This window comes from Chamaea fasciata, unplaced genomic scaffold, assembly GCF_029207755.1.
Source record: "Chamaea fasciata isolate MVZ Bird 193981 ecotype frontalis unplaced genomic scaffold, bChaFas1.0.hap1 SCAF_11, whole genome shotgun sequence".
In the NCBI taxonomy this organism is placed as follows: domain Eukaryota; kingdom Metazoa; phylum Chordata; class Aves; order Passeriformes; family Sylviidae; genus Chamaea; species Chamaea fasciata.
In genome coordinates this window covers 9,811,164-9,823,182 of record NW_027094096.1, presented here as the reverse complement: position 1 = coordinate 9,823,182, position 12,019 = coordinate 9,811,164, and the positions used below count along the sequence as shown (strand labels likewise).

The 12,019-nt window shown below is 38.2% G+C and overlaps 1 protein-coding gene across 1 annotated transcript in view; it reads left to right on the top strand.

Annotated features, from left to right (window-relative positions):
- The window catches only part of CUL3 (cullin 3), a 55,076-nt gene that overhangs the window by 40,387 nt on the left and 2,670 nt on the right, over positions 1 to 12,019 (top strand). The window contains exons 9-14 of the mRNA XM_066193177.1: positions 503 to 673; positions 2,024 to 2,131; positions 5,140 to 5,264; positions 5,623 to 5,719; positions 6,709 to 6,843; positions 11,762 to 11,948. Coding sequence (XP_066049274.1) covers positions 503 to 673; positions 2,024 to 2,131; positions 5,140 to 5,264; positions 5,623 to 5,719; positions 6,709 to 6,843; positions 11,762 to 11,948 — 823 coding nt within the window. The remainder of the gene's footprint in view (positions 1 to 502; positions 674 to 2,023; positions 2,132 to 5,139; positions 5,265 to 5,622; positions 5,720 to 6,708; positions 6,844 to 11,761; positions 11,949 to 12,019) is intronic.

Sequence of the window (12,019 nt, the reverse complement as noted above, 5' to 3'; positions counted from 1 at the left end):
GGACAGGATGGTTCAGCTGAGGCTTCAGTTACTCTAAATAAAACTTAGTATTAGAGCATACAACTTATGCTTTGGGAATCAAATAGTAAATTCTGGCTTTTTTATAAAACAAATAATTGTTTTATTTGTGTGGCACTAGACAGGCTTTGCAAAACATCTTAACAGTTAAAAGTTTTCATTCTGGACTGACTTTTCTACTCCTAATACTGATTTCCCTCATGCTTTTTTAAACATACCCAGGAACTTTTACTATATTTATCAAGGCATTCTACCCCTTCATTGTTTCCCTTTTCCCTTGCCTCTTGCCTTTCCCTTCATTTTGGATCTATTTCTTACTCCGCTTTATTGAGTTAGTGCGCTGTTTTTTTGGCTGTCAGTCATATATTGGACCAGTTTTGATGGCTACTGTTAGACCATGTGCTGCTGGGAATTACTTTAAGAACTTAGGTTGTGAAGACACTTGTGCTGGAAGATTAAAACCAGCAAATTATTTCTTTTACAGCTAACAGAGCAAGAAGTAGAAACTATATTGGATAAGGCAATGGTTTTATTCAGGTTTATGCAAGAGAAGGATGTTTTTGAACGCTATTACAAGCAGCACTTGGCAAGAAGACTTCTCACAAATAAGAGTGTTTCGGATGACTCTGAGAAAAATATGATCTCCAAATTAAAGGTAAGATAGTGCTTGTATACTTCTTAGCAGTTTTCCTTTCTTTTTTGTTTTTCATAAATATGGTTCTTTCTGTTTTTACATGAGACGTATAGATAATGTTAATCTTGATCGCTGCTAAATACAGTGTTGATTTTGAAAGCCCCGAGAGAAAATACAAAATGCTTTTCAAATATTTTCATGGAAATAAAAGGAAGGAAGTACTGGAAAGTCCCTGTGATGAGAGTGCAATCTAGAAAACAATTTTTTTCTAAGCTTTTAAACAATAGGACAACTGGAGTGACTGAATTTGAAGACTGTGGTTTTTTTCTAGATACAATTTTGTTGTTGCTTGTGTTGGTGTTTTTTAGTTGCCTTCATCAGCAGACTGGTGAGAATGCTCAATTTCTTTTTGACTAAGTGGTTTGAAAAAAAAATCTTCATAGCAATCTCTAGAAACACATTTTCCTTAGCTGGTTAAATACTTAGTAAATAGATTAAAAGATGGAGAAGAAGGTGAAGCCTGAAGTTGAACAGGCCTTAAACAAAGTTCTATTGCAGCTTCTTCTCAAGTAGCATGATAAATGATGAGAGCACTTCTGAAGCAGAGAGATCCTAAAATCAAACTGCGCTGATCTTTTTTTTTTTTTTTTGACCTTCATACTCTGTCAGTAAGCAAAACCTGTTTGAATCAAGGTTCTCCAAATTTCTCAGTATTAATTCATTCTCAATTACCCCTCCACCACTTTGAGCCTGCTGATTCAGAAGGCACAGGGCACACACACATTTGCAAGATGAATCAGTGCACATGAAATGCCTTCTTTTCTTACAGAACTGCAGAGTGGTCAGGATGCTGAAGCTAACAGTCTTCCTTTCCTGTGTATTCACAGTGTGGGTTAAAAACTGGCACAATCCTGCATGTGCACATCTGTCTGTGTGCAGATGTTCCAGAGTCTCACAAGGCCTAGGAATCTCGCTGGGTAATCTGCAGTCAGCCTTCAAAATAAAACACTCCTAGGACAACAGGAGTTTCCTTGCGATATAAATAGGGTTCATTTCCCTTTACAGAATTGTGCTAAAAGCAGGTGAAAGCCTATGTCTTGATTTGATAAGCTTGCACAGTATTTTTATCATGTTATAGAAATATAAGACAAAAGTACAATAATGGAGAAAAGAGACGGAAAGCAAGTTACGATCTTTGTAGGGTTAGATCTTTATATAAGATAGGAAATGTAATCCAAATGGAAATTCCAGTAACCAGTAGTACAGAAATGTAATTCTGGGGAGTTATAAGCTAACTTTAGCCTTGCAGTTTACCTAGCAGAAACTTTGTTTTCATAGTTCTGGTACCACAAATGATTTTGTGTGTTTCAGACTGAATGTGGATGTCAGTTCACATCGAAACTGGAAGGAATGTTCAGGGACATGAGCATCTCAAACACAACGATGGATGAGTTCAGGCAACATCTTCAGGCGACAGGGGTAAGTGCTGGGGGTCTGTTTGTTTGTCCTTTTGCTTCAGAACAAACCCTGAACGTCTCTCCATGCTTGCGGTTCTTCATTTACTGGTAAATGCACATGCTGAGAAGGACTTGGTCAGTTTGTACAGATTGTACCTTATACTGTGCGTCTTACCTTGTAAACTGTGTCAGCATTTCCTGGAATGCCATAGTCGGTTCAGAGCTCGATCCACAGCTCCAGCAGTGCCGGTTTCTTTCCATGAAATCCGTGTGCCCGAAGGCCTGGGCCCTGGGTGCGCGGCTCAGCGGCTGTGCCGGGCGGCACCGCCAGGGGGCGCGCTGTGCCCGGCCCCCGCCCTATCCGGCTGTGTCGCGGCTGCCAGCTCCCATGTGTGTTTCCCCAGCAAAGCCGTCCCATTCCCATTCTTCCAAGTTAATCACCAGTTGTGATGAATATTTTTTGCTAAGAGCAGGAGAAAATACTGCATGCTGCAGGTATGTGCAAAGCACGCCATCTCACGTTGAGCTTTCCTGACACAATTAATGCCTTTGCTAAAAGCAAAACTGCCATTTTATTCAAACTTCAAAATTCAGTTTTTCAAGTTTTCTTACAATTTTTTAAAAATGGATTTAGTTGTTTAATTAGAAAAATTACACCTTCTTGTAAAAGTAGGCCCCTGGAATACTTTAGGGAGACATCATTCTTTTTGAGATATCAGTTTACTTGCTCTTAAACACTCTTTTTCAGTACTGACACTCAGTAGCACTTTAAATAGTGTTTAATAAACAGCCAAGTAGTTCCTTGTATGCAGGTAAGTAGGGTCAGTACATCAAATCTGTTTGAATCAGTTTCAGGAGTCTGAGTGCCAGGAATATTTTCATGAATATACTCTGTCCAATATCCCTGGTTGTGCAAGGTGATATGAAATTTTTGTTGTTTTGAAGCAGTTGGCTGAAGTCCTCATCAGCATTCTGTGACTCATCATGAGTAGGAGAACAGCATGTTCTCTAAGTGGATTCAGAAAAGGATGGAGAGAAAGTGGATAAAGGTGTTGGTGGACAGGCAGCTTTACTCCTGGTTTGTTTGGTTTCTCTGCTTTAGAGGCTAGTCATGTTTTGCTTCTGGAATGCTTGAAATATAAATTTCAATAAAAATTTGTTGGAGCATGTCCCATTTCGACATGTAGGGGAGGAGGGGGTTGTGCTTAAAGGTTTACTTTACGTGACAGTCTTAAAATAAGTGAGTTAATAAATGATATCTCTATCTTCCTTTTACAGCTAAGAAGATGAATTTAAAATGTTATCAGATGTTCTGTTAGGCTTTATTTGAAACTTCATCTTTCTCTTGGCAAAACACCAAGCAGTTCATGTGATGGTTTACTTTTGGTCAGCCTTGGCCTTTTAATGAAATGTCCAGAAATACTACTTAGGAAATACAGGAAGACTTGGGGGTTTTTGTTACTGTTAAATTCTGGTGATACTGTGTTTTATGTGAAATAGTTTGTTCTGCCCCTTTTTAAACAGTTTGGGTACCTTGAATTTGTACAGTGCCTCCTAGAAGAGTCAGACATCTACTTTTCTGTAAATAATCCTACCTGAAAAGTTTCCTTCTGGATCCTCTGTCCTGAGATATAGGCAGTGCCAAGGGCTGTGTAGATGATTGGTTTGCTCTCAGAAAGTGGAAAGCTCAGCACCAGGGAAAGTCCAGGCTGATAGATTGAGAAATTTCTGTAACTGTGATCCTGGAACATTTCTTTGAGTTCTGGAAAGACTGGATTACTTCAGGGCACTTTCCAGTAATTCATACCATTTTTATGCTGAAAAGACATCCTGTAAAATAAAGTGCTTCCAAAAATTTTTGTATTACCAACTGCTTAGTGCTCTTTAGAGAACCTATGATGGGAGGCATTCTAAATTGGTGCTGTGTTCTGGTCTGGCAAAGACCAGAAAATTTTGGGAAATGGTTGCCATCTCAGCTCAAATGCTTCAGTTCTGGATAAATATATTTTCTGTATCCTTCTGTCTGCAATAATGGCCTTTTCCCACACTTTAGCTGGAGGAAGAAAACTGTTGAAGCTTGTTTAGGCTTTTCAGAAGTTTCCTGGGCACAAGTTGGTTGGTAGACACAGGCATTCAGTACACACAATACAAAAAATCTTCTGTAGTACATGGGAATGCTACTGTGCTATTGAATAGTGAAAGTTTCTGAGTTCAGGTGGCAGTTTTTCACCTTGTAAAACATAATCTGCTCTATTTCTGTGTAGTGGAGTTATATAAGTTGAATATTGTATGTTTTGGGGGTTTTGTCCATGATTTGTGTTCTTTGAAGGTACTGGTTCTACCTCCTAAAGCTGAAAGTAGTCAGTTTTAAGCTTAATAATGCTCAGCGTACTTGGGATACCTAGTGAGGATTTTGCATCGCTAGTAGCCAGACCTTTATCATCTGCCAACACATCTTTATAGATCAGCTGGGGAATGTTTCCTCACCAGTGGTGAATATTCGGAGCCATGGCTGTCCTTAGGGAAAGGGGATAGGTGGGCTGTGTAAAAGTGAGTAACTGTTGATATTGCACTCCACAGATAAGCTCCCTATGGTTCAACATCAGATGGTCAGTGTTTCCTCTCTACTTCCAGAGAATACATTTAGGAGGAGTTATTTTGAAACTGACGCCTTTCGTGCAACCCGGTTTTATTGCATGCCATCAAAAAACCTATTTACAAAGATCTGTTGCACATATCATAAGTTCTGTTTATGAGTTCTGTTTAGTTCTTGGTTAAGAATTCCTTTTGTTAAATTTTGTATGCTCTTTGATGCCAGAGGGGAATAATGAAGAGGATTTTTGCTGTACAGTCTACCCTGATAGTGATGAATCAATGTATTTGTCTGGTTTTGTAAAAAGAATGTTTACAGATTCGTCTATTTCTTCTGTAGTTAGACAAAATCCTGAGTATTTTACACTGATACAGACCAAGTGGTGAAACATGGTCTTGTTTTAAAACAGTGTTATGTTTTCTTCCAATTACCCTCAGGTCTCACTAGGAGGTGTTGATCTCACAGTGCGTGTCCTCACAACAGGTTACTGGCCTACCCAGTCAGCCACACCAAAGTGCAACATCCCTCCAGCTCCCAGACATGCTTTTGAAATATTTAGAAGGTATGTATCACTACAGATTTTTAGGTAGAGGTTTTAAGAAGAAACTTTCTAAACTTACCTGTACAAACTTACCTATTTTTTTTTTTAACCAGCTTTACTGTTAAAGATGTGCTGGCAAACTGCTCTTCTTCAGCTCACATGAAAATTGGAGAATGCAATAATTGCATTATGATGCTTGAGGTTTTGGGAGGTCTTAAATAGAATTCTGACAAAAGTTAATGTTTTGAAAAAGCAGAAAGTTATAAATGATTTAAGAATGTCCTCAACAGCTCCAAAAGGCTATGTAACTTTTAAAATTTATTTCCTCTTCAATACAAAATGTGAGCTGTATATTGTTTTCATTTCAATTCTATTACAGATTTTATTTAGCCAAACACAGTGGACGACAGCTGACACTCCAGCATCACATGGGCTCTGCAGATCTCAATGCCACTTTCTATGGGCCTGTTAAAAAGGTAGAGAATCAAGATTATATAAATATTGTATATTTCTTTAAAGTAAGCAAATGCATATTTTTTTGTAACTTCAGAATTTTGTTAAATAAAAGCAAACTCATTGAGAATGTAGGAATAAGAAAAAAGATGCCTTCCGTCAGTCTTATAGTCTGATTCTTTCTTTGCAGCAGTTTTGCTTTGACTTTTTTTTATCCCTCTGAATCTAAAAGATGATGCAAAACTCAGCATCATCTTTTACGTGTAGAAAAGTAGTAAATGGTTTCTTGAAGGGAACCTCAGTCATTTGAGTGGTTTGGGTTTGACTGTCAGTGAAAAGAAACTTGTTAGTTATTTTTGTTAAGCCAAGTTCAGCCTGCTTTTCATATTCAGAGTGCCGTGTAGACAGCATTTTTTCAAAAACAAGACTCTAGCAGTTCATAGAAATACAATGCTTAATTTGTATGTATAAAGAAAGGAATTTTGCAGTGATTCGACCAGTACTAAAATGCTATGCTAGAACTAGTAATGGCATGATGCTTGGGAATGTAGGAGGCAATGCAAAATGAAAGCAAAATTCTTACAACTAAGTATTAATAACATGCACTTGTGAGGATGTTGAAATTGTCTTACTGTCGGATAAATATATTAATAAATTTAAAGATAAGCTTAAGAAAACTGGGGGGGTGGACAAGTAATGAAACAGGGGCCTCAGAGGTGGTGAAGCGTCCATCCTTGGCAATGGTAAGAGTTTGGCTGGTGGCTGTAGATGGCCTGGTCTGGAGTGGTGGCTGGAGCACAGGAGCTCTGTATGGGCCTCCAAGCTCCAACTCCTGGCACTGTAAGGCAGCTGCTGGAGGAACATCCTGGCCATGCCCCAAGTGTTTGCTTTCCTGTCGCTTTGGTAGGCTGATCTCCTAGAGAAATTTTTCATCATGAAACTTTCATCTTATCAGGATAAAACATTTTTCAGTGAAGAATAATCTAACAGTAGTTTTGGAATTTTAAAATAGGAAGATGGCTCAGAAGTCGGTGTAGGAGGTGCCCAAGTAACTGGCTCAAATACACGGAAGCACATATTGCAAGTCTCCACTTTCCAGATGACAATATTAATGCTATTTAACAACAGAGAAAAATACACGTTTGAGGTAAGTGGTGTGGGTTTCTTACCTGATTCTAAATAACTGGTTTGGGCACTGTCTTGTCCTCTTTGAGTTCAGCGTTTGAAGATCGGGTGCCTCTCATTCTATTTGAGTATGGGTCAAGCCAGTTAACAGAGGAAGCAGGTCATTAGCAATGCACCTGGGAAGCAGTTCTAGGAGAGGAAATTATTTGGGAGCAGGTGGTGTCAGAAATGTTTGAGAATTGTGAGTGTGGTTGTTCTAGGCCGTTGAGCTGTAGAAAAACTGAAGCTGAAATGCAGCAGGTGGCTCCATTTCCTCATTTTGTCTTTGAGAAGCTGGATCTAGAGGCCAAAGGGTGGAGAAGGGTTTGGATCCTGGCTTTTTGAATACCGAAGTAAAATCGACAGGCTGGACTGAGGTGGAGGATGAATCAAAGAACTTTCAGCCCTTCTCTGAGCTGATCAGCCAGAAAGGACAGTGAAGAAAGGTCTGGATAGATTCCTAGCAAGGAGACTAGAGGGGTGGTGCTGGGAAAGGTTAAAATGTCAGCTAAGAGATGATGATGATGATGACGATCATCGTGTGCTTTGTTGTGCGAGCATTATATTTTTACAATAAATTAATAGTTTTGTTTTGGACATTAACTTCTGTTTGAGGGAGCATTAGCAGCCTTGAAAAGCAGTATGGGTGCAGTTTGGAACAGTCAGTTTTCAGGTTTTCTCATCTGCTTTCGACTGTGCTATGCATAGTAATCATTGGCCTTTTTGTTTGGATTGTGTTTTCAGCTTATTTGGCATACTTCTAGCCTGTTAATAAAGAAAGTTTCTTTGAAATGGTCTCAGTAGTGATAAAGGAAGGCAGGATTTGATAAGAGACTCTTAATAAACTACTGATAATTTAAAATGTTATTTTAGAACACAAAGTCCTGTGTGTTGTGAAACCCATTGCAGGGGCATTAGAGCTTTGAATATGTTGCAGAATATCTGAGGGAGTGAAGAGGAGGGGGATTTCACAGCTTATTTTTTTCCTTGAAGCTGATTTTGAAATTGGGCTGATGGCTGCCTTATTCCACCAAATTGCAGGCTTAATGAGTTGTAGAGCCTTACCCTTATATGAATAAATAACACTTGGGAGAGCAGTGAAAAATACAGTTTTTAATGCATGCTCTAAATTATACTTTATTTTACCAGACCAGATGATAGAGAAATATATCCATCTGCTTTTAGGTTGTATGTTTTGTTTATTTCTGGTTTGGGAGTTCTAAAGCTCTTACTTTGTGTCCCACTTGAACTAAAACATTGAGGAGGCATATTTGTATTGTTTGGTTTCTTTGGTGAAGTGTGTGGGAGTTGTCTTTAACTCCAGCCAGGAAAGCTTATGAAAACTTCAGAGGAGAATGAATATCTTTGTTCATTGATTATTGGATACCCTCATTAACTGCTGAGCGCTGAGCCACCATTCCTTCTCTGTTGTGTCAGATGAGTGCTTTCAGTGCAGCAGAGCACGTGAGCTGACTTGTGTGTGCCTGTGTATCCTAAAACTGTCCGATACACAAATGTTTCTGCAGATTCACAGCCCAACAGATTCATCTAATGTTGCCTTCACAGCTGAACAGACTTTGCGTTTTATTTTGCATTCAGTGTGATTCTTAATTGCAAACTTGGTAAGATCCTCATAATAGTCCTAATAGCCATTAGGCCATGTGATTGAGATGAAAAATGGGATACTGATAATGCAAAAATTATCCATAAAATACTATGGAAACTTAAAAGATCGTTGCATAGAAAAATTTCTTCACAAAAAATGTACACATTTTTTATATTCCTGTACAGAAACATTTTATTTGTATATGCAGAATAGCTATTGGCCATATAGTGTAGGTTAATGCTGCTAAAGTGGAAGAGGAAGAATCTTCATGCAGGCCTTCAAAGAATGCTAATTTTTTCAATAAGTCCAATTTTTTCTAATCAAGACTTATATAATACTCAACATAATTTTCAGTTGATTTACATTACAGCTCAGTATTTTAAAAGGTGAAATGCTCACCTTTTGTAATGACATCAGAAATAAGTGTGGTTCTTAATATTTAACAAACAAGAAATACAAATGTGACCATAGTAGAAGTTAAGTTGTGGAATCATTCCACAAAAATGAGAGATTAGAACTGTAAACTAGATTACCTGTTCCCTCTCTTGCTGATGTCTGCTTTGGAAGCTACACGAGTTGCATTCTGTAAATAAAACTAAAAATACTTCTTATTATTTCAACAAAATGACAAAATTCTTTCCCTTTGGATTTTCCTGCACATTTTCCTTCTAATAAACTGTTTTCTTGCTTAGAACTGACAGAGTTCCATATGTGGAATGATCTCTTTTGTAGCCCACAGACAGAGCTCTCACTTGGTAATACATTAGCACTGAGATTGTGTAATCAGTACTGCTCCTGTGTACATATCTAATGTGGTCTTTAAAATAAGGCATTTTTGGAGATGGGGAGGAAGTACACATTTCTCACTGCTACATCAGATATCTACATCAAAATTTGTTCAGATAAACGTTATTGTTCAGGCTGAGGGAAGGAGAGCACAGGAACATCTGTTATCCCCATTTACATTCAAAGCTGCATTTTGTTTTATTCAGCTCGAAATTTTTGGCTCCTTCTGAGGCAGCACATTGCAGTGCAATTCTTTGTGGTCTTTAATGCTGGTTTATAAATTCTAAAAGTGAAATGGTTTGAGTGTGTTCATGGCTCAGCTGCAGAGTGAAGTGCAATAGCAAATACACAGTGGTTTATGTAAGGATGGGTAGCATGAAATCCCCTCAAATTCCCTTTTGGCTCTTTGTTTCATTTTTTTTAAAAGCACTTGGTTATACTTTTGTTAAGTGTGTGTATATATATATACATGGCCTTGTAGAACTGATGTAGTTTTGAAATGATTAATTTTAATTGTTGATCAAAAATCAAAGTTTGGGAGCCTGCATGTCACTGGCATTACATCTTTAATAAGCTGGGTCTGGTTTGTAGCTTTTAAGGCTTTTCATTTATCTAAGCTCTAAAATCGGGCCCCTTCCCTTGGTTTGGTAAATTTTCTGCTGATCAGTCCATTTCAGTAAGATTTTTGTTGTGCCATGTAAAGGATTATAGCTTCTTGGGATTTTTTTTTAATGCTACTTTGTGCTGAATCTGAAAAAAATGTGTGAAGGTGACAGTTATGTTTTAAATAAAGCAGCAAAGGAAGAAATAGTAACTTTCTGTGAGCAGCTTCAGAAGAAACATTTTGATACTAGGAAATAGTTAAAATATGTGGATATTCACAACTTACTTCAGATGGTATAAGTATTTCTGAATGCATTATGCTAAGAATACTCTTAGGAACATTATAGTATTTCCAAATCATCTATAAGCAGGAGGTACCAAAACCCATGAATTTTTTTTAATTCTGGATTTGATGATTTTATTCTTTTTACCTCATTCCAGTTTACTTGACCTTATGTCAAAAACAGTTTCATGTGGTTTCACATAAAGTCAACACTCTGTGTAGCATTGGGTCAAGTTGAAAAATACAGAATATTTTATCTGAGCCTTGGCATCACAGAGCTGGTAGTGAGGTGCTGTGCATGAGGTGCAGTCTAGTTCCTTTCATGTTGTCAGTGGTGCCTGATGACAAAAAAGTGGCTGTTTTTTATGGGTTGATTTAAGAAATAACTTGAGTATACTCAAGAAATGTCATTATTTGATAGAAATAGTTTGATTTTTTGGTAACTCTTCAAAGAACTTCTAACAAATTGTTTATAGTCCTTTACAGATCTTAGCATTTTGATCACTTGGAGTTGTTACTGCTGTTTTCAGCCTAAGGTCATCACATGGACTTGTGTGCCATGAGAATCAGGAATTCATGGGGACAGTGTAAGGGCTTTATATAGTGCCCTTGGAACCAAAGCTGGGGAAGCTGAGAAACGGATAGCTCTTGTGGACAGTTGCATGTCTGTGAGGTTTGGTTTTTCTCTTTAGCTGTCACAAGTCCCTCAGGTATGAATGGGAATTTGAGATCAGAAGTGTCTGCAGTTTCCTCAGGCTAGAAATAGGAAGAAAAGAGATGAGGCAAAATGAACATTTACTGAATGGGAGCTCAATAAATACAGTAGATCTGAGAGAGCGGCATAGTTGGCCTTTTCCTAGGGCATATTAAGGCATCATTCTGCATTCATTGTAATTTATTTACTAGCTCATGACCACTGTTGACTTGCCTAACATCCATCTCTCAGCTGACTCTTAAGAGCACTGACAGAGGTGCATCAGGTTATGTTCATGTTTTACAAGCAGTCTTTTTCAAAGTTTGTATGTTTGCTGCACTATAATGGGCTCTTTTTGTACTTCACCTGGAGAAGTCCTAGCCAAAGGTATCTGGGCTGTAAATAAATTGTTTGAGTTATTCAGAAGGGAGGTTTGATGAATCTAGAGTATTTGTATGCTACAGTGAAACCAGACGTTGTTTGCTCCATTTGTAAAGATCTTTTTAACAGTGTGGCTGAGTGCAAAAGCATTTGTGCAGCTCTTGGTCAGGAATGGTCATGAACATCATGGATGTTTTCCATCACTGAGTTAGTCAGAAGGTTTGATTTCATCCTGTGCAATAAACCCTGGGAACAGTTAACAGATCCTTTCAGCCCTCTCAGAAATTGCAGGGAAATGGAACAGCTGGTTATTCATTCTTCTCCTTCCAGTTCATGGTGCCTGTTCATTTGACAGAATTCTCTGTCTGGGTGCTGACCCAGGTGGATCATTTTGCACAATACCCACTGAAACCTTGCTGCTGACTGAGTTCTGACCTTTCAAGTGCCACAACTGTCACAGTATTACTTTTCTTAAGCAATCCCTGATGTTGTTTGCAACACATGATATTTCTGCCACAGCTATAAGCTAACCAAGTGTTCTTCTTTAGGAAATTCAACAAGAAACTGATATCCCTGAAAGAGAACTTGTTAGAGCCCTACAGTCCCTTGCATGTGGCAAACCAACACAACGTGTTCTCACAAAAGAGCCCAAATCAAAAGAAATAGAAAATGGTCATATATTTACAGTGAATGATCAGTTCACATCTAAACTACACAGAGTCAAGATTCAGACGGGTAAGTCAGCTTTTATGTTCTACTCCCTTGCAGTCCCAAATCTGCCTTTAAACTTCAGATTTTTTTTTGCA